At 40.1% G+C, this 24270-nt stretch overlaps 1 protein-coding gene across 1 annotated transcript in view; it reads right to left on the minus strand.

The window, feature by feature from the left end:
• The window catches only part of tox2 (TOX high mobility group box family member 2), a 95597-nt gene extending 74347 nt beyond the window's left edge, over positions 1-21250 (minus strand). The window contains exon 1 of the mRNA XM_083938439.1: positions 21145-21250. Coding sequence (XP_083794565.1) covers positions 21145-21237 — 93 coding nt within the window. The 5' untranslated portion in view covers positions 21238-21250. The remainder of the gene's footprint in view (positions 1-21144) is intronic.
• Between the last annotated feature and the right edge of the window lie 3020 nt (positions 21251-24270).

Raw genomic sequence — 24270 nt, forward strand, 5'->3', positions numbered from 1 at the left:
CAATCAACAAACCAAAAGTCTGTCAAGCTAGATCAACAGCTGGCAGCAGTTCAGCTCCGTGGCCTGTTGATCAACATTTACCACTTAGAATTAACAGCTCATATGATGTATGTGCATATTAATTTTCCTACTGATGGAAAACATTACTCTTTAGGGAATACATTTTGAAAAGTTGTTCATTAGGTTCCACTGTTTTGTTGTTTTTCTACTCTCATAACAGGAATAAAACACTTTAATGAAAATTTAATGAATGTCAGTGATCTCTATTGTTGGCATAAATGTTGTGCACGATTCTAAGTCTGTTGAGCAAATGTTTGGCAAGTTCTGACTTTGTTCCCTGCACAAGATCGGGAACTCCTGAACCAACCACGGCTTATAAGAAGTGGTCAGCCTATCAACTGTGTAGTTGTCTGTGAACGCCCTATCAGTCCCACAATTGCCACACTGTGTAAAAATTACTGTAATCAACGAAATGATAATCATCTCGTTGTCTCGCCTCTTCAGGGGCATCGATCTCACATTCCACTAGGCCTGAAGATTTGATTTGTAACAAAATCCCAATGAATCTTGTCTTGGTGAGGTTACGTAAGTGCGGGCAAATCAAATAATGCGTCGTGATGAGTGTGAGTTGGCAAAATGACAGTCTGAAAGCCATCTAAAATCTTAATACTGAGACAAACTTGTCACCAAGGGTCCTTTTTTATTAAGATTGCTTATTCATGGGAGCGAGTGGACTGAGGCAAGTGGTGTAGAGGTCATATTAGTTTCTGATAGTTAGAGTGATATGTTGGGCTATCAGGTTGGAAGCTCTGCCCATAGTCTGATAAGGCCAATGTTTATTGTCTAACTTCCACTCTTTAACCTGGGGAACCTCAGACTCTCACACACGGTACTTTCCACTCCTTAGCCATTACCTCAGCGTGTATGTTTATGTGTGTGTGTGTGTGTGTGTGTGTGTGTGTGTGTGTGTGTGTGTGTGTGTGCGACGTATGTGTGTTTACATGAGATTATCCTTGTGTGTATGTGATCTTTGGTTTCCATCACAAGTCTTGACCTAATTAAAAAGTCCTGTTGACGCTCAATAAGTGACAGATCATCAGAAATCATACAGAACTGCACACAGACACTAAGGCATAACTGCCCCCTCTCCCCACACACGCACACACACACACACACACACACACACACACACACACCACTCAGTTCTCAAATAATTTATTAATTTCTTCAATCTCCTCTTCCTCTGTCCAACTCAACATAAGTGATCAGTGATCACATGTCGCATGTTAAAGTCGGCTGGCCCAGACAGGAGGGAGTTAAGTCCCTTATCTCTCCTCCCCAGAAGAAATTCCTACTAGAGGCCTCGCTCTGCTGGTTTCCTGCCTTCTTGCCCAATGCCCTATTTTTACTCATCGGCTCTAGAATACCAGGGGCAGCTTTTTCCTTGTCACTAACATATTTCCTGCCATTCTCAATGTGACATTTCTCCCTGCTGCACACTTCGCTCAAATCATTCCTCCCCTTTATGGGTCATAACCTTTCAGTCAGGGCCGTTCACATTCAAATGTAATGGCTGATGCGGGAGCTGCTGTGAGCTAAACCGCCTTTTTTTTTTTTTTGGTGTTCACAGGTTTTTAACGTCAGCTTTATTTAGGTATTAATTTGAGATCTTTCTGAGTGCTGCCAGAAACAATCAGGTCCACTCTGTGCTTTTGCTGTCAGGTTACCTGTAGTGTATGATGGCTTATCCACAACACCATAAGCAGTACGATGTTTCAGGCTTCAAAACTATAGTATAGATAGGGTTCATAATTTTTTGGTTAAAAACATGGCACTATTGGATTTAAAAGATTGTACAATACTGAAGAAACGGGCGCATACTTTGCCATCCATTTGGACTTTCTCTGTTCAACAATCAAGAAGTGAAGTAAAGGAGTCACGAAGCAACCCTGTCAGATCAACGTTGCATTTTCACAACATATTTTCCAGTAGCCATCTGGTGAAATGGCCACTGTGTTAAACACGTGGTCAATGTTGTAAATTGAAACAAAACTTCTTGGTTACACAAAGAAAAAGATGATAGTTTGAGTGAAAATAAGCATGTTTCTTATGTGGCTTAAGTTATGGATGTAAGTTAAGCACATTATGTACATAAAATGTGTTACATTAACAAGTCAATATTACGAACACAGACTCTGGGTAAAAGTCTTGTGTTTGTTTGACTCACATAACGACTAACATTGGCCCTCCAGTTGGTTAACTGCCTGTGTGGCTTAAGAATGTAAGAGATATTCATATCTATATTTTGTGTCTGCATACACATACATAACATAACAAGTACCAACAGTGTTCACCTCCTCTGGAGAACATCATTGTAGAGGGTGGGTGCTGTCATTACAGAGCAATAAAAAAAAAAACTTAAATTTCCTCTTCTTGGTGATACCAATTTTGAAGTGTACAGATCAAATGATAAAGCCATCAAAAAGACTGGTTTAAACATTGCTAGGCTTAGTCTTTGTAATATTTTAAGAACCAGTTCTTAAGACAGCTGGAACTATCCTGTCAAAGTTAGGCATCAAGCTCTAGATTTTCTGGTTCCAAACTACATTGAAGCATTTTAAAACCAACCTGAGTAACAAGTTGAAGTTGAACTTGAAAGTACTACTTCACTCACCGCAGTACAGAATGTGCAGTTGGAGAATTCAAAGTAAGAGGACTAAGGAGGAGGGGAATGAATGGCGGTTTAATGAAAGCCTGGGGAGACATGATATCAGTGACTGGCTCTTTTATTGCAGCTTTCATCCTATTCATACACCAAGATGGTTTAAATGCAGGTGGATCGATGCCGGTTAAAAACACTAATGGCAGATAAAGGGAGCGCACTTGGCTACTGTGTTTCTTTTTCACCAAGGTCTGATCACTCCTAAACTATTAATGGAATGCAGCTGTTAGTAGAAAATATTCAGCCAGCTACAGGTGAAAAAAAGCTCCATTGTCTAAATTTTGATGCTACCTTTCTTACAAAACAGTGGCATTGGCATTCCAAATAAAGATGTTTTTTTACTCATTCATATTTGCAGTAATAAATATTATATACTTATTTGGATGAGTGGGATATTGTGTACCCAAGACGGTAGACACCTGTGCTTGAATCACACTGTCTATTGTATCGCCTTTTTTGTACACTTCCTGGGTACATTTATGAATATCAATATTATTTCCCAGTAGGAGGTAAATGGTATTGAATGGTTGCCAGGATGCTGGAGGGGAGACTGTTCAGCTGACTAAAAGAGCCATTTTCCATTTTATCTCTCAGTCAGTGTGTATTTGCGCATGTGTGTGCCTGAATGCAATCCTACTGGTGTGTCTATGTGCATGTGTGTTTCGTTTTCATAAGAAGCAGAACGAGCTAGAGCTTGCTGCACCAATAGGCCATTTGAGAAAAGTTCACGTGATTCAGGCAAATAAAGCCAGTCTTCAGCATGATGGAAAGACTGTAAATCAAACAGTAAATAAATCAGAAATCAATGAACTGCCCCCCCTCTCTCTCTATCTCTCTCCTTTCTTTCTTTTTTGTTACTACCCTTTTACTCTTCTCATATGTAATGTTACATACAGCCATGCAAAAACTTCTCTGCAAGATGTTAATAGCAGATCAATGAAAAATGCATTTTCCCCATGCAGGTATTTTTATTGAGAGGCCTGAAACAATATTGTGAAAGCAAAATACTTGTTTTTCAGAACAAACTGCTCTGCATGTGTTCTAATGACTTCTCACGAACACACACATTTGTCTGGCCATGACTTTCATACTGAGCCACCTAGTGTGCTGTAATATCAGGAGAACAGTGGGGTCATTGTGAAGGAGCTGTGTGATATCAAGGAGAGTGACCCATTTAGAGCCCAGCCACAGAGCTGACAAGCCTCTGTTATGTCTAGGGCATCTGGAAGCCGGAGCCGTTCATTCTTCGCTGTACTCCACATATAAGTCAATCCTTTCCAGAAAAAGGAGAAGACATTTGACATGGTCATGGATATTTCACACGCTCACCTATAGGGCCTATTCAGGAGGTAGAGCTGTAAAGTCGTGCTGATACTGGCGAGGATCTGTTACACTGAGAAATCTGGAAAGGATCCAAACAATATCCGAAGGTGTTCTGGTAATCTTGCAGAGATTTTAGAGGGCTGGAATAACAGTGAAGCATGGTGCTACCTGCTGCTCAGCAGAAGTGCCCCACACAGGTCAAGTGATCAAGGATAAAATTTCATTTATCATTAATTTTTTCTTTTCAGCAGCTGATTCAATCCAGTGATGTTGGGGCCTTGCATATTCCAGAAAATAACGGTAACAACTGACTGCTTGAAGTGGAAGGAAAACACAGAATTCAAAGAAAGGAAATATTAACATTCATTCAAACGATTGAGATTTGTCCAATGAATCCACAGTGTTGCGCATTGTATAAACGAATATATGAATGCATAATGAGAGGCCGAAATGAGCCAAGGAAAGCACACTGAAAAAAATCCCCCAGGGGAAAGGAAATTATTCAGAATAGACCAGGACACAATTCCTAATAGTATTGGGAGGGGAAACTTTTTTTTCTCTTTATTTAAAATCCATGCTTTAAATGTAAATCCAGAACTATTCTACCTGTATTGAGTGGCCTACTTTTGCAACAAAATAAGGATTTAAAAGGATGTGTGTTTTTACACTAAACTCAAAGCCTTACTTTCAGATTATGGCCTGAGGTAAGATTACTGAGATGGCATATAAACAAAATACAAGCAAACCCGATACCTGCATGGTTCAAAAGTAAGCTTTTGTGACTACTACAGCTGGTACAATGCAACAATAAACACTGTGATTATTCAATCTAAAATAATTCCACTGTCATTCCACTTTCTGTTGGCCAAACAACAATTCTGTATGATGAGGTCATTCATTTTTTTATGTGGAGAGGCAATTTGCTGCAAAGATTGATTCATTGCCCCTTGTTTCATTTTCCATGTAATTAAATCATCCTCTAGAAGAAGAAAAAAACGATGTAAACTGGCGTACGGTTTAGGGAAAATTAGCATTTTTAATCACAGTACATTACTTTAATAACTCAATAAATCTGTGGCAGCTGGAGCATCTGAGAATGTTGTCACAGCCACTTAGTTCTGCATTTGCAACTAATACAGGCTGATGAGAATCAGCCCGAGAGAGAGAGAGAGAATAAACAGAGGGTTAGAGAAAGGAGAGAAGAGAAATCCAACTGAGTGAGACAGAGAGGATGGGAATCCAGGCATAGCAGGTGAGAAACAAAGGTGAGTAGATCCAGGAAGACAAACGTTGGCGCGGAGAGGGGCTCAGTACTTGCCCCCCCTTTTTCAATTATTAACTGTTAATCCCCAATTAGCTCACCCGTCACCTCGATGTCGTAAGTGAAACCTGCTTACCCCTCCTGCTGCTATGTTGCTTAGGTTTGTTTGTGCGGCTTAGCAAAAGTAGTAGTTGCCAAGTGCACGAAACAAACCGGAATTACTACAGAAAATCTAATTTAATTGTAAAGGGATGTCAAGAATGCACACAGTATATGCTACAAATTAAAGCTGATGTACAAGGTCCTGACCCCACAGCAGAAAGAGTGTGGTCTCTTTAGAGTGAAGGAAAAGCAGAAATGGTATTGTAATGTGAAAAAAAGTGTTGCTGAAAGGTCAAGCGCTGACTGGGTCATGAACTACCTCTCTTTATCTGCATGTCTGCATATATTTTTCCAGCACTACTTCACTCTCCAAGATACACCTTTTTGGTCCAAACCACAAAAAAACACAGATGGTAGCCCTCTCTATAAACTGGACTGATCATTTGTTCAAACATCTTAAACATCTAATGCTTAACTTGTATTGTCTCTGACCGATTGGTTTGGCATTGGTTTCTTTTCGGGCTTTTGTAATTGATTAATCCTCAGATTTATATTGATCGATTGAAACACAGTGAAAAATGCTCATCACAAGTTAACTTTAAATTGCTTGTTTTTTTCAAACGATCAGTCCAAAATCAAAGCTAATCAACAGTGATTTAATACTGAGAAAAAGTTCTCACAATTGTGAAGCTGAAACCAACAAATGTTTTAAATGTTGTGCTTGATATAAGGATTAAAGTAATCAGTGCTCACAATTTTTGTAAATTCATTTTAGTTGATCAATAAACCAAATAACCATTTCAGCTATCTTTAACGTTGCCTAAACTTAAAGGAGCTGGGTTCGCCTCACAGACCAATACGTGAAATACCAATGTTTTTTAATAGGTAGATACTTTATTTGTCATTGCACAGAAGTGCAACAAAACTTTGGAACAAACCTGCGATGCCATATTAAAACCAGAGAGAAAAGAACACAATACAGAAACACTATGAGAGCAAATTTTTTTTATAAAAATATAAAAAGTATAACAATATTAAAAAAGAGCATATAATAGCCACATGCACGCACGACCTGACTGACTATTACCATAAACGACAGATAAATTCAGACTGCATCTCAACTCTACAGAATCTTTACAAAGCAAATGTTTGTTTGCTGCTATATTAATGCTCTGAATGTTGAGTGCAGCTCTTTAACCCTCATAAAACGCTCATGGCTGTTTTTAGACTGCACTGACAAACAACCTACTTTGTTGTTTAGTTGCGGGAACTTGTTGAGAACTACCGTGTAATCACACTGTGGTAGGAACACCGATGTTTGATGTTGGACCTGCTGTAATGAAAACAGCAGTGAGCGTGAGCAGGTGCATAAGCACAAATGAAAGTGAGAGCTGGTGTCCTGTCAGCACATGCACGCCTGGGGAAGAGAACTCTCTGTCTTGGTTTATGTGCATTTGTCAATTCTAACGTGTGGTATAAATCTATTCTTTTTTTTTGCTGTAAGTTTGCAGATTTGCTTGTCAGGCTCTATCTCTCTCCATCTCCTCTTCCTCTCAGTCGAATCTTTTTTTCTAATTTCAGAGCTGTAATAGTAGAAACCTACATCATTTTACAGCTTAACAGTGTATCCCTAAGTCTGGGTTCACACACACACACACACACAAACACACACACACACACACACACACACACACACACACACACACACACACACACACACACACACACACACACACACACACACACACACACACACACACACACTCACACACACACACACACACACACAAATTTACTCACATCTTTTCACATCAAAGTATCTGGCAAAGCATACACAGAAGACAACATAAAGAAAATCCTACGCCTTTATTGAGATATGAATTTACATTTGACATACGCAGGAGAGGCACATGAAAGCCTTATGGCACACAATCAATGCCCTGAAGGTGTATTGGCATGCATCTGTGCCTGTTTGCTCTATCTTTGCAGTTCCATTGAAGAGACTGAAGAGCCTTGTTTCCACTGATACACAGCTTTTTGATTCACTTTGCAGGCTTTGTCAAGTGAATGTTGGATTAAACCTCTGACTAAAAACCAACCGTGCAGTGTGAGCGCACACACACGCATGCTGTATCACCAGCAAACCCGCAAACAGCCATTAGCAGGATAGTGGCAAACCCCACTAATTAGCTCATCATCTCAACACCTCTCTCTCTCGCTCCATGGATCTGGTTTCAAAGTATGCTACCCGAAAGTGTCACGGTGTAATGAAAGCATTACAGCGTTGGACATACAAATATATTTCCTTGTGCTCTCCGGGGACGAGAGGTGACACACAGGACTTATAGTTTCCTCATCGTCTGTGAGACTAACACTAAAATAGCACCCGAAGAGGCTAAGTTGACTTGACAGGACACATACAAGGAAAAGCTATTATAACGCCATGCCAGGCTGATTTCGTAAGAATAGCTCTGCTGGGCAGCTTGATCCATTTGCAGATCAGGCGGTGGATCAGAGGGAACTGGATTTTTTTTTAATACTCCACAACTATCACAAAACAACCTAACAGTTCCCATTTATGTTTCTGAATTTACAGTATCTGCTAGTTCCTCTCTCTCTCTCTCTCTTCTCTCTCTCTCTTTCCCTTCATTTTTCTTATGATACAGTTGCTGGGGTTTTCACACTGTTGTGACTGGTAAGAAATTGCTGTTATTATTTGGCCTTAAAAATGCTCAAAATGAAACCTTGCCGATTCTCTTGAATGCACACAGTACAGTTTAAAAAAATCTCTCACATTATCTGAGAGCACTCATTTTCTTTTTTGTGGTTCATACTGCTCTGAGGTCATTCGAAGAAGAGGAAGATCACTTTGTACTTTGTGAGTGCCAAAACAACTTCAGATGTCAATTACTGTTAGCCTGTATGACGCTAAAAGGAAGGAAGTGATAACACAGTCGGTTTACCTTACACTATCTTTTCATCCTTTAGTCACTTTGGATGATAATCATTTCTTTGTTAAAATGCATACTTTTGTTTAATGCTAACAATCTTTTGTGTGTGCGTGCGTGCGTGCGTGCGTGTGTGCGTGCGTGCGTGCGTGCGTGCGTGCGTGCGTGTGTGTGTGTGTGTGTATAGGGCCAAGTATGTATGATTATTGTAAACTCAGAACAATATATCATACTATTACATATATAATACATTTTATTAAAAGTTCCTAAGAATAACAGGAAATACATCCCTGATGCAATATTATTTCACAGGAAATAATCTGCACAAATTTCATCCAAATCATTTTACACAAACTTCCTGCTGTTATAGTTTTCATTATTTAAGTAAATTCGCAGTTCATCACTTATTCTGTAATGTTATTGTTATGTGTGATATTATGTAATAGAAAAGGGGTCCCTTAAGGAAAAAAGGTTCAGAACCACTGGTCTATTCTTTCTGAAGCAGCCTCAATGAGACGTTTACCTTCTAATGTGTGTGTTTTTCTTGCATGTCTTTGTGTATAATTCAGATATTCATTACTTTTAAATTAGAGCAGTTTGTAAAGTCTGTTACATGTCTCAGAATGAGTTGGTTATTTTGTGCTAGTGAGGAGCTGTTGAAAGATTCACACACTCTATATGGTAAACTTGTACAGTTTCATATGTAGACTGGGACCAACAACTGGGGTTCACATGTGACTATATATAAACATTATTACAAAGTCTGTTTCTGCACCGTGGTCTTGTGGTTTCTGATATGGCACAGCCAGTGAAATGGCAAAGAAGCCAATTTACAGTTTATAACTCAACCACACATCAATAATAGAAAAAAAATAGATTACAGTAAATCCATGGTTCAAAAGCTGCATACCTTTGAAATGTCAAAGGGGAAACCACAATGGATAACTCATCTCAAAACTCATTTCAACTGCACAGTGCAAGCTGTATTACAAATATTCAACAGCCTTCTGTTCCCTCCAGGTATTTTTCAGCAAAACACTATACATTTTCATTTGAGATGAGAAAAGAAGGAATGTATTTTTTCACTGGCAAGCAGCCAAACCAATTTAATTACATTCCAAATGGGCGCAATCTCCACATAGCAACCGGCCCGTGTTGTATTTCTCAAACTTCAACAACCTCCTTGACTTTTTCAGAGTAATTGAAATCTTCCACTCTTCCACCCTCGTTGTTATGTGGAGCAGCAGAAAGTACAACAAACCAAACCAAAAGGAACAAGGAGATCTGGCTCTCAGAATGAGCAGCTTTAGCCAAATTGTAACTTCATCAGCACATCTTGATACAGTTTCTCTGAAGTCAATTAAAAGAATATTAGGTGGTGTGTGTCTAGAAAGAACTAACGCCTTTGTGCTGCCAAGAAGCTGGTGATTACCCATGACTGGTGTCAGCAGAATCCTGTCAGAGTCTAATGAGAGGTCACCACTTTTCATTTTGGATTCATTCTTCTAGCCTTGAGCACCGTCCAAAAAACACAGAGACAATTCTTTTGATGTGGAAATATTCATTTGAATATATTCATTCTGCATCTGACAGAAATCAAACTTTGCAAACAACAGCGTGCCGTGCCAAGAGGTAAGGTTTTTTTTAATACAAACAAACAAAACTACGGTAATTAAGAACACAACTCTGGATAACACGATAATTTGAGAATAAATTAATGTTCTCCATTTTAACAGTTTGCTTTACCATTTCCATCACTTCAGAGATGATGAATACATTTTCAATGCCAAATTGTTTAAAGTGTCTGAAGCTTTTTTTTCCCTTTTTACTGCAAAGACGAACTATAATCTCAGAGAAGTCCTCCTGTATACCCAGTGGGTAATTATAGGATGGCAGGCAAATAAATCATCCATCAAATGGCAGCAGTGTGGACTTACAACCCAGAATAAGGTGCTGAGGTGACCAAAGTACCAGGCATGGTATTTGCTTCAGGAAATCCAAATAACTGACTGTGATGTTCAAGGCCTACATAAATCCAAGAAATGGGGTAATCTTCCTGTCTAGATGAAATAAAAAAAAAATGTAAACACTTTAAAATATGAGATCTTTTAAGTAATTATCCTATTTATGCACACATACCCACCTCTCTCTCTCTCTCTCTCTCTCTCTCTCTCTCTCTCTCTCTCTCTCTCTCTCTCTCTCTCTCTCTCTGTCACTGAATCTGTCTGAGAGCCCAGCCACATGCCAGTGCCTTTGTGTCAAAGATTAAGTGAAACCAGGAGTGCCAGCAACGCTGTGTTTGCACAGTGAACACACTTGCTTTCAGCTGCACCAACACATCACATACCAATCAGCACACTGAGGTCTAAAACAGACCTGAAGCAGCTACTGTAGTTCATAATCAATATACAGATGGTACAAAAGTCAAGTCACTATTCTTGAAAATTTTAAGTTAATTTTAATCTCAAGCTCGTATACAAATCAATGAAGCATTATTCTGTGTGTGTGGACGTTAAAAGAATACCAAAACAGATTCAGCATTGACAAAGAGAAGAGAAATGCAATTACATCTACATTAAGCACAGGGTGCAGTTCTTCTATTAGATTAAGTGCTCTTATTTAACACTGTTATCTTGGGGTTACAAAAACTGACTATCAACACACAACGAGTGGAATTCCTGGAAAGTAAAGCAAAGCTACAATGAAAATATTATGAACAAAGCTCAAAAGTGCCAGAGGTGGTTTACTAGACTGAGGCAAAAAAGGGGCCTGGGGGGACTGTGGGTTTGTAGTGATAGGGAGTGGAGTCACACACACTCACACACACTCACACGCATTTGGCTCAGAGCGGCACAGAGACAAACAGCATACAGCATAGGACCAATGCTTGGTGGGCAAACCAGCCAACTCACTTCCTGTGCAATCCTGAAGTAACTCAAACATTATCTATTGACATTTAATGCATCACAAGTGGCACTTGGTTCAAAAGTTTTCACTTTAATGAGGGTGTATTTTCAATATCAACGACTTCTTGAGTTTTATCGTGAATAATGTCACCCTGCTATGAGGGTAGTTACACATCTGACTTGTGTTGAAAGAGCAAGGCTTGTAAAGTCACTGTGACAGTTAGAGAACGGAGCAACTAGACGTGTGAAACCAAACAAGTTCCAACAAGAAATCTTTCCGAATCGTGACTGATCACACTTACATTTGTTTCTTTTCAATGTGCCGAACTGTTAAAGGATTGCCATTTGTTTTTTGTTATTAGGTCAAGGTGCTATATAAATACCGTGAAAGTATCAATCAAGAGAAATGTACACACCCCATATTAAGAAACTCCGCCTTTAAATGAGCTGCTGGGACTTTTGTACAGCTGTAATGTCACAACTATGCTATATATAGGTAGAAAGTGATGCTACAATGACGTTACAGTCATCCCCCGGCTGCAATGACAGAAGCCAAAATCGCTGATGTGGAAGACCCAGAAATGCTGTCCAATCCAAGCAGCAGACAAGCTTTTTTGGGAGGGGGGTTCTTAAAGACACGCTAAAACAGAGGGTTTCAGACAGAGAGTGAATACAGGTATATTTAGACAGACAGTATAAGAAAAATAATGTAATGTAATGTAATGTAAACTGTAATGTAATGTGTCTATTAGAAATCCAATATAACAAATATGAACCTGAAAATGAGCACAATATGGGTTCTTCAGTTCTTAAACATTCATACTAAAAAGTACAGTAATCAAGACAGCAGTGGGTAGGACTGTTGCTTCACAACTACACAACACAACAGCATGTCTGTGGACTGTGTGCTTACACATGTGCGCTTGTGTTTATTTATGCTATGCAAGTGTGGACATGCTTGCATTTGCATATATGAGTGTATGTCTCTGAACCTCAGTGGACTCGTGGTGTGGGAGTGTGGGACTGAAGCAGCCATCCCCAGCTCTGTTTGCACAGGGCATGCCTCAGGAAGCTAAGACAACTGTTCATGTTTGCCCATGTTGCGAACCCCTCATAATGCACCAGACAGCTGCATTCTTCAATGGCGCAGACACGTTGTTTATCAGTGTTTTTATACATTAATCCTATGGAATCTTGATCGCACCGTCCTGCCGACCTTCTCTGAGGAAACACCCATCAGGAGTGAAGCAAGGCGATTGAAATGCCAACAAAAAAAATGCATGCCAGGTTGCAACTATGTCAGGCAAATTCCCTGTGCTTCTTATATAATCTAAAACTTTATAACCTGTACCTAAATCTGCTGTCAGTCTCACATTAAATACAGCAAACCCGCCATTCACCGAATCACTTAAGATTCTAAGTTAGATTTTATCTTTCAAGTCCACAACCTGTCAAAACGTCCCCACTCTCTTCTGTCAACATACCCAAAACTCACCCTTACCCCCATCTTCTTCACTCCTTCCTCTCCTTAGTGTTTCATTTCCTTCTAATAGACTAAACAGCACACAGTCACATACAATTTCACTCCATTCCCAGAGAGATGAAATGAAAAACAAATCGTTGGATAAACTGTGAGATCTTTGGCGAGTGTGAAAGTCAAGAGATGATCAGCTCCGTCTGTGCTTTTGTGAAATGTTGATATGGTTTGATTACGCTAATTTATGTACCAAAGCTGGCTTTACCCAAATCCGCCAAGGCCAGTAACTGCACTCATAATCTCCAGCATCTTGGATAATCACTTTGTGGTCTATTTGTTTATGAATGAAATAAAGCAATTATCCTAATGTAGATCAGCTTTCTTGCTTGGGGAACTGCTGCATTTCGACACACTAAAAATGTTTTGTCTTATTTGCATCCATCTTGGCTTAGCTGATACCTTAACCGTAAAAAGAATAGGAACACCCAAATCGTTGGTGTATGATAATTAAGGGAACATTGTTTGCAGCAGGGATGCTGAATCTGTTGCAAAAAAGAGTTACGCACTTCCTGACCTCCAGTCTAAACCACATGCATGTGGATGATGCTAAATGTCAGCATTAACAATAAGTTTGGTTTTGAGTTTTTGGTGAACGAAAAACATAAAGTTACATAACAGAAGGTCACGGCGGTTTGAATGTTAATATTGACTTTGGCTTGTTGTCATAATAAAAAAACAGGGCCTACTATGTAACTACTTTGTTATATATTGTCTTGCTGCTGTAGATTGTTTACCATTCTTATCTCTATTTTGTATATAATTTCTATAAATATCAAGGCCACATTCTGTAGATATCAAAGGGAAATATTACAGAAAAGTTGCATTATTTCCTATTTGTGTGCTGATAGAAAGAAAATTAAATGCTTTGAAATGCTTCTGTAGCGCAATGAAATACACAGCGGGCAGAGCATGGAGAAGAGCACAGAAATGGTTAAATAAATCACATGAAGCAGATGTCTCCCCCTTTTCTTTTCATTCTCTCTCTCTCTTACAAACACATACACACACACACACACACACACACACAGACACACACACACACACACACACACACACACACACACACACACACACACACACATTCATCACTAAAATCCATCAATCAGCATTTCAAGCAGTTTGGGTTTGAAACACACCAAATGCACTAAAACAATAAACGTCTGTCTTTCAAGTCGCTATCTGGACTGGAACACATCTGGAGGCAAGGCTCATTTTGGTTTCCACATCGTTGAATGACATTACAGACTCAAGGGTGAGCTGAAAAATAAAGTACCCCTAAAATCTTTCTCTCTATTTTCACTCTATCTACAGCCTCCCCATCTCTCTCTCTCTCTCTCTCTCTCTCTCTCTCTTTCTCTCTCTCTCTCTCTCTCTCTTGCTCTCTCTCTCTCTCTCTCTCTCTCTCTCTCTCTCTCTCTCTCTCTCTCTCTCTCTCTCTCTCTCTCTCTCTCTCTCTCTCTCTCTCTCCCACTATCTATCTATCTTTACACACCCAAATCTACTACCCTCCTCCCTGCACAAACCTCTCAAATTCCAATTCCACCACCATCCCCCAACCAATCAAAATCTGAATATAAAACAGCACAAGAAAACTGGGTGTTGGGTGGGGGAGACGTAGGGGGCAGACAGACGAGCTAGGCTATTGCTACTGTGGGCCCAGTGGACTCCTTAGGTGAAAACACTTTAAAGCGCCTTGGCACACTGGACTCCTCTACACAAGTCAAGGGGATGAAACACACACCCAACATCCAGCTGAGGATCCAGGAGTCAAGCCTGACTGTAGTGTTTGGGTTTCAAGGGGCAGTGACGATAATTAGGGTTAATGTGATTTAATGAGGGGCACAAGTTGAGCCGGGGCCGGGCTGCTTCGTTTAGCGTTCAGTGTCAAAATTACAATTGCTCTGACATCTTGTGACGTGGCTGTTTCACATTACGTTACAGTTTGCCATGTATGTCACCAAGCCTGAAAACTAACTGCTATCAGTCTTTACCATAAAAGCAGCCTGGTGATTTCTTAAACTGACTTTCTGGATGATAGATTGTGATGAGATAGCAGCATTGAAAGGATTTGGATAGCAGTAGTATATCACAAGTACATTGGGAAGAGTTTTAAAAAATATGCAATGTCATGACTGAATTCTTGGCAGTTAATGCAATCAGTCATCGACATAAATAGCCTGTTTCTATGGACCGAGGTGATTAAGTAGCTAACCAGGCAGGATAAACTATACTATCTATTTTCAGCCATACATGACTTATGACCCTCTTAACACCTCTAGTAGCTCTGAGTCATGTCTGGTCTAGATTATAAAGTACAGAGCAGAGCCACAGGAGTGCTGCAGAGTCTGGTTGAGGTTTGCCACCTTCACTATCCTGTAGGTTAAACTGAAGTCCACAGTGATAATTCCCTTATGGACAGTACTGCTGTATCTCTTAACTTGTTCTCTAAACAATCCATCGCTGTCCTTAAATACCCCTAAAAAACCCTAGAAAAACCTATGTGGGTGTAGCTGCAGAATAGAAACTACAGTATCATTGATGTGGTGGTACCATTGTGAGGATTGTTCCTATGTCGTAACATAGGTATATAAATATAAACAGATTACAAGGACGGTGATGTTCTGTATGCAACTCACATATGTATCCATCCATCCGATTCAATTAAAAAAATGTACTTAACATCCTGTATTGTCCCTTTTTTGTTTTAAACATGTGATCAAAAAAAAAAAATCATAAATAGTGCAATTTTCTCCTACTGTAATAGTCCCTGCACAGAACATAATTCAAGCCCCACTGCTCTAGAGAATCACACTGTAGCTACTTATCATTAACTCAAAGACACAATCAGCTCCAGGCGATCCGGCTTCCCTCCATAACCTTTTGACATTGCTGCTGGGAAGGTAAATGAGAGAAGAAGTTAGACACAGAGAGGGGGAGAGGTGGGCAGACAGAAAGACTTGATTATGAATAGTACCAGGAAGTGGTTAAACAAAAAAAAGAGCATTACAGTTCTGAAGTTAGATGTTTAAGGGTATTGTTTTTAATATGAATGAAAACAAATGTTCATTCCATGACTGCATTTATGTTATCCAATATTTGCTCTGAGTTAATTGCCTGGAACTGCATTAGAACAATAAACTTGCCACTTTGAGTATTTCCAGTTCCAGCAGCATCAGACTGCATTCTCCCCTTTGGTGTGCATTAGAGCCATGCATGGGTTAAAATTTTCCCAGTGAGAGCGGTTGGGATATTGCAACTCGGACTGGCCAGTCAGCAGAATGTTATGAATGGGCACAATGAAAAACCCCAAGTCCACGCTGTCGACCCAAGAATGCTTGCCTCCATGTAATTAACTTTTCTCTGTGTACAGAATGAGGTACTGCTGGAATAATGATTTACTTTTTTCTGTTTCTATTACGGTCATGTTTTGAAGAGAGAGAAAAAAAAAACACATTCTGAGAATTCAACACGGAAAATGTTTTCGCCTGTCCATACTTTGAAGTGTCCCATGACTAATATAATGATTTGGATAGTGGTGAAAATGGAACCACTTGAAAAGGGGTGCTACATGCTCTGTAAATGCTGGCTTCATTGCTATTTGGGTAGACAAGTGTCAGCTGTTTGTTATTTGCACTCATATATAAAGATTTACAGTCTAATTTTTCACAAGGGCCAGAAATTTTCGAAGCAGATGCTGTAGTGGCTGGACCTTCAAATAATAAAAATATATGTTTAGGCCTCATTAACTTTTTAATATTTTCACCTTCTTACAAATTAATGTTATTTTTATTAATTTATATTGATGTGAACAGACTCCTAAAAACATGGGGGAAAGTGCATACAAAAAATATATAGATTCTCTGAATGCCCTAGGTATCTTATTTGTGGCTGAAATGTTTCATGAGGCTGTGATTATCTTAAGAGGTCACAACAGCTCATTTTATACAGAGGTCAAGTTTCAGAAAATGCCTCACTACAATGAAATGGCTACCATGATGATTAACAACATCCTACATGAAGACAATTACGCTCATGAAAACAACCACACAGGTCTCAGCTCTCCAGCCAATCTATGCAGTTCCAAGACTGTTTAGGGACCCCAGTATGCAGACATTTTCAAATACACCGTTTTAGAATTTGCCAAAATAACTAATTTATACCATGTCAATAAACTGCATGGTTTTTGCCCCAAACTGCATGGGATTAGCATAAAGCGGGCATGTCTGTAAAAAGGAGACTTCTTGGACTCTTTTCACCCTTTTCATTCAGACATCTAGAGGTGAGAGGTCAGGGACACCTTAGAAAATGACCATGCCAGTTTGTATCTTGCCAAAATGTAGCCTAATTCCCAAGCATTATTTAAACCCTTTTCTGACAAGCTAACGTGACATGGTTGGTACCAATAGCTACACTAAAGCTTTAAAGTTGGCCGAGATATAATATAATATAATATTCTGCAGGCCGTATGTGGCCCACGGGCCGCCAGTTGATGATGACTGAATGAGGCATTACAATGTATAACACATGGGAAAACATGGATCAATGTATAAATGAGGGTTATCTTGTTAAACATGCTTCATACATCTTGCCTCAAGGTATAATAGCAATTGGGTATTCACTGCACATGCACACATTATGCACACATACAGACAAACACAGTAATGTTTTGATTGAGATATCACTTCTGTGAGTACTGCACAATAAATAGTTTGGAGTGTTTGCCCGGCACTGCGGTGGAAACGGTCTCAGCATATATAAATAACATACAGTAACTTGGAACAGACTGTAACTATGTAAAGAATAACATCTGCAAACCATTGGATTATAAACCAACAGAATAACTACAGTATAATTACTTGAGAGCCTCTCTCTTGGGCATCGTGTTGTTAGAGGGAAGAGGGATGAGGAGAAAGTGGAACAGCTACAGTAATCTATCCAACTTCATTTCACCGGAGTGATTCTGCCTGGGGGTATGCACAAGTCATAATGCATTTGACAAATAGTCTCTCGCTAAAACAGGCATTTGCGAAGAAGTGGCCTACAGCGCTGGTATACACAGCTGAGTGTACACTGAACAAACAAGCCTCCCACTCAGTGAGGAAAGATACAGAGAGGCTTCAAAAAGATTAGGAGAAATCTTGGGTGAAAAGTAAAGATGACTCACGGTGATTGTGCAAGTGCAGGACAATGCAAGTTGGACGGAGTTGAGAAGAGCAACAGCGCTGCGGGGTTCATAGCAAGAACACAAATCGATGCTTCTCCTATGTGTTGTTCTTTGCATTGTGGATGCACAGAATCAGAATCAGAATCAGAATCAGAGATATATTAATAATCCCCAGGGGGAAATTATTTGGGTTGTCTTATTAAGGAATTTACAATGAAATGTAGAAAAGCACATGGGCATTTTTGTCTTGTATAATCTCCTCATCATTTAGTGATGGAACCAGATAACATTTATGATTGTTACTGTATTTTGTTGATGTCTAGTGTGTAATTGCGGGAAACCCAGTGCCTAAATTCAAAGGTGTGCATTCATCATGAATGTGTGGTATGGACTTATACTGTCAGTGTGATTCATATTCCTGGCAGGCATCGATCAATCATCAGTCTGAATGTGGCCGATGAGTTCAAACCAGTTTTAGTTAACATTTTCTTTACGTTCCTCAATTAGTAACCCCTTCAGGTAGAAAACAGCATGGATACAGACATACAGACACACACGCACACGCACACGCACATGCACACACACACACCCCCATACACACAGACACAAAGTCATTCTCACAAAGCCTAATAGTCTCTCTCAGAAATAAATGTGTTTTAGTGTACATCACTAGAACAGGAAGTGCTGGGCTTTTATATATGGACTGTCCCACTTAGTGCTATGCTCACTTCCTGGTTGATGTATTTAATACAATACACTATAGCAATGCATAACCACAGTACTGAGTTTCACTCAAGCCATATATATAAATATTCTAGCTGTTTCAAGTGTAAATGACGGGGAATCAACACCTTCCAAGAGGCCTTAATTAAGATGGTATGAAACTTTTGAGCTTATTAATATCCTGAAAAAACTGTCTAAATGCAAAAAATATGTGACTTTGAATCGTCTTTTCAATTTCCTGTGAAATATTGCAGCACAATCCATCGAAACAACATATGCAGGAGCTATAACTACCTACATAATGGCTGTGAAATACAAACAAATGAATCTTATATTTATTACTTTTGCAAGGTTCCCAGTTACCACCCGCTCACAGTGCTACTCCAGGAGGACAACTCCACCCCGCTCCTGAAATGAAACTGCCATAAAGGAGGAACTTTTGCCAAATTGTCATATAAAGCTCCTGTATCATTATTGAACAGTTATGTGTAGTGCTGTTGGCACAGCACAGATAATGTGTCACTTTACATCTTAGTCACAGATGTTATTTTAGTAATGACAATGTTATACGATTCTGTTCTTATAACCCAAACCTGCTTCATCCCGGGCCAACAACCTCTATGCTTGCGGAATCATGACAACTAGTACAGTTCATTGTGTTAATGCTACGAGACCTGAGACATGGGGAGCCAGGTCTCATTGTGATCTTAAATATACATCTGCTACTGTGTTTATGCATAAGTAGACTTAGCCACACACACACACGCACACACACACATGAGAATATTTTTCCAGTCCTTAATTTATTAGCTAATTTAAGCTTTGATTTAAGCTTCAGTTAAAACTTAGGATCATTTTTTGTTAAACTGGTGTTCCAGTAGATTAGGGGTTAAGAAATGACTCCGGTCTCATGTATTGTAATTCAAACCTCTCTGCAAGTGAGTGTGGGTTTGAGAGTGTGTATTTGTGTGTGTTGTCCATGTATACAGGTGACTGTGTGTATGGACAGGAGAGATTAACAATTCAAATATTGTACTGGGCTATAATGTTTCACTTTGTCATCAGCAAATGTTAACTGCCTGCTGGCTTCCTTCCAGGTGAGAAGGCAAGCAAACCGATTTGAATGGCTGCGGGAATAATGCCTCCTTCTAACTCTGCTAAACGTTTACCCAAGTTTAACCTGACCACATAACAAAAAAACTTGCCTTGCTGCTTGTGACTTGTAATCTCAGACTATTTGGCAGTTTTGTGCATTTGTCATTGATCTACATGCAAACCATTTATCAGTAAAGCAAACAGCCAGCACTGGTGTACACCACATAAACAAGTGGAGTGAAGTGACATTCAACAGAAATAGCATTAAATGCATAATTCAGGAAACTTGACAGTGTTTAACTTTCCAGAAAGGACTGGTGAAAACTGATTTTGTAGAACTTTCCTCCAAATAGAAGCTTGTTGGTGATAATTATTTCATGGCACCTATACCCACTTCAATTTAGCAATAAAAGTGTATGAGGTTTATATTAATACCTACTGGATAAAAACGCATAAAAATATGCTGATATGAACACAAAACCTAATGAAGAAATGGCAATACTTCCTTCTTGTTAATTGTAAACAATAAGGATTTCTTTATAGGGTGTTGACGCATAATTCATTCCTAAAAAGTTATTACCTGCGTTCTGATGGGATTGGGTGTATGCGCAAAAAGGTGTTTATAACCAAGCGTGAATAGGAATATGCCATACTGTATATTCGTTATGCTTTTATAATGAGACGACACAAGACAAACTAGTATGCAGACTGGTCAATCAGAAGCTGCACACCTTAGAGCATCACAAACAGCCCCGATCCATAACATGCTGGCACGTTCACATTTAATCGCAATCTTGATAGTTGTTTATTTGACTAATTGTGCATTGGCCCATGTGGAAACCTGTGTGGAGCAGATAAGATGGCGTGTTTCCGCAGTTTGGTCGGCAAGGTTTAAATTATACAGGAAAGATTGTGCTGACTTACATATATTCAGTTTTCGTAAGGAAAGGGGGGTACATATTCTGAGCATTCGCAGGAGCTGCGCTGGAGAGAGTGGTGCGCTCCAACTCAGCGCACAGGACAGCAGCTACAGCACCCATAGTTTATCTAGATTAACTCATCAGAAAATTGTAATTAATGAAAACCCAGCGTGCGCGCTCAGAACAGGTGTCGTGTGTGCTTTTCTGCAGAGTTTAAAATGATGCGCACGTCGGAAATAGCGTGCAACAAAGTTCAGTGATAATGTAGCTTATAGACCATCTAAATCATCCTGAGGGAAATAAAAGTTCATCACTCAGTCACTAATGTCACACATTTCGTCCACCGTGTGTAAGCTGTAATGTACTTGTGTGCGCGTACACCATCACAGAAAGTGCTGCACATCTCACCCACCCAAAGCCCGTAAAGTAGAGATAATTGTTACCTTGTTGGCGTGGTAATAGTCCAAACCGGAGTCAGTCGGTAACGTACATGAACCCACGCTTGAAGGGGGAGCTGGATAAAATCTGACGTCCATCTCAGAGTCCGCAAGACTGACGGCATGAAAGCGTAGCTCCAAAAAACCTGAGCGACCTCTCTCTCTCTCTCTCTCTCTCGTTTTCACTCTCTCCTGCACACTACCCTCCCTCTCTCTCTCTCTCTCTCTCTCTCTCTCTCTCTCTCTCTCTCTCTCTCTCTCTCTCTCTCTCTCTCGTTTTCACTCTCTCCTGCACACTACCCTCTCCCTCTCTCTCTCTCTCTCTCTCTCTCTCTCTCTCTCTCTCTCTCTCTCTCTCTCTCTCTCTCTCTCTCTCGTTTTCACTCTCTCCTGCACACTACCCTCTCCCTCTCTCTCTCTCTCTCTCTCTCTCTCTCTCTCGTATTAAACCGAACGAAAAGTACCCTAGTAGTAGGAGTCTCTCCAACCGTTCACTCTTCACATCCGTCCTACACTTACTTCAGCACTATCTAGGCACGGTGATGCTCTGATATAACATCCCCATAAAGTTCACTTGGAGAGAGGGAGAAAAAGAGTTGAGCTGTCCGCCTCAGTAATCACTAGAAGATAAAAAAAATAAAATTCACCGGCTCACTCAAGTTGTTTGTCTGCGAGCCAAGCCGAGCCGTGTTGCAGGTAAAGATGCAGAATGGATCTTGTAGACGGTTTCTCCCAAAACGCCCCGTTCTCCGTTCCTTGTTTCCAGAGGCGCTGTAGCTTTTGTCATGTGGGAGCGCTCGGATACATCCATGCGTTCCCCATCCACAAAGTGGCTGCTAGGCTGCGACCTCTACCGATCAGAGGAGGAACGGGCAGGACAGGAGGGTCAGTGTGGAAAGGAGGATTGACAAGGGGCGCTGGGTGCAGAGGCGAATGAGTCCAAACATGGGGTCAAGTCCTTTCTCAGTTGGTGGGATGCTCTTTACATGGTAGCGGAAACACAAATCTAACTCTGTCTCAAATTAATTTAACTCTAATCTATCTGATTTAAACATCTCAGAACAAAAAAAAATCTGCAATCTCAATTCTGACGTCCTGTTTGCCTTTGTCCTGCCTTGACACTAAAGTGGTTGGATGAAGGCACGATTAAACTCTCTGTAAAGTGTGTTTTTATAAAGGTACACCACAGTGCTGGAGGGAATGTTCTAGTTATATACTGCAGTAAAAGTAGCAATACCACACTGTGATAAAAGAAATACTCCATTATTATTACATTACATTAATTTTATGGAAATATGTACAGATGTATGCCTAGCAATCTAAAACATTGCCATTGGATGTAATACCAGGCAGGTTTAAATATTCCACTCAATATGAACACAAAATCTAACATTTTCCGTTAGTTTCTTTATAATGTCACTGACTGGACTGTCATGTCCATTAAACGAGCTACATGCTGGCTGGAGGAACAATGTGGAAAGAGTATAACTGCAGATGTTAGAGAAGAAAAAGCTACATTAATGAGTAGTTTTTTCATACATAGGAATGCCAGTAAAATTTGACAACATACACAATAGAGGTTTAAAACACTATGCTTTTATAAATGCGAATGCGATGTGAATCAGAATGTGAGAAATCATCAATAGTAAAAAAAAAAAGTCTCAAGCGACCTGTGGCCATGAAGTTCATGCTAAGCTCTGACTGTTTTTGGTAAAGTCTGTTTCACCTGCGGAATCGTTGCCTACAGCTACATCTGAAATGTACTATTTTTTAAAATTTCTTTGATTTTGATGCTTGTCGTCAATCCAGCAGGCAGTTGAATACACACTGAGAATAGATGGACTTCTCAAGGTAGCTGAGATAATATATATTGCTACCTGTGCTCCAGCTTTGACCCTTACTGCTACACACACACACACACACACACACACACACACATACACAGTCACATTTACACACAGTTGGACGAACGCAAAACATAGTCGCGCAGCGGTCGACACAACAGGATGTAAACACAGAACAATGTCCAACCAGAGCTTCAAATAGGCGCAGAGAGGGAAAATAACACCGCTCACAGCCAAAGATGTATCATACTGTTTTTAAGAATGGGGTGGAGTGGTGTTATGTGCTCACTCATATGTGTAGAGAAGCGTCATTAATGTGTATTTTGAAAGGCCTAGCAACATGTAAGTTACACATCAAGGGCCAATGTGTGTATTTCTTTCTTCTTTCTGTGCTTTTGTTGCAAGTGTGTTTGTGTGTGTGTGTGTGTGTGTGTGTGTGTGTGTGTGTGTGTGTGTGTGTGTGTGTGTGTGTGTGTGTGTGTGTGTGTGTGTGTGTGTGTGTGTGTGTGTGTGTGTGTGTGTGTGTGTGTGTGTGTGTGTTTGTGTGTGTTAGCCAAGCTGCCATTGTCGTCCCAGTGGGTCACTTGTTGGCCCCCTCAGGACTGTGCCTATGTCCGTGTAGCTATTACGCAGCATGGTAGCTCTGACCCTGGGGTGTGGGCCTGCTTTGATACCAGGCACAGATGGGTCGCACTGTGGGCTTGCTGTGGCAGTCTGCCATCAGCTGCCAGCTCAGGCTGTCCTAACTTCAAGCTCATAAGGTTAACTGTCACAAAGATACCGATTTCTTCTCTTTCTGTACCTCTGTGTCGCTGTCTGTCTTGATTCTTCTCTGCCAGTCTATCACTTTTTCTCTTACTGTCGCTTGTTCACTATCTCTCAGTCAATGTTACAGCAGAAGATACAATACACGGGGGTATCTGGCACGGATTGACTCATGGCTTCGTGGGAAAGGAATGTAGGTTTTTTGTGTTTTGCTGTGCTGGTAACACAGAGTATTGGCCATATTGGTATTGATATTAGCGAATTATACCACAAAGAAGGAAAGATGTTTGATTTTTTTTATCCGTTTTTCTTTGAAGAGGGGGTGAAAGAAATTTGGTAAATGGAAGAAAAAGAAAGAAGTGGGAGCGAGAAGGATGAGACACAGGGTGGAATTAGTTTCAGGATGAGGGGTTAACAAAGTAGGGACTCGTGTAAAATCTCACAGTGAGAGAAAAGTCACACAAACTTCACAGATGTGTAACACTCAAGAACGACTTATTTCCAACGTGGGATGCAAATCACG

This window comes from Echiichthys vipera (genome assembly GCF_963691815.1).
Source record: "Echiichthys vipera genome assembly, chromosome: X".
Classification (NCBI taxonomy): Eukaryota; Metazoa; Chordata; class Actinopteri; order Perciformes; family Trachinidae; genus Echiichthys; species Echiichthys vipera.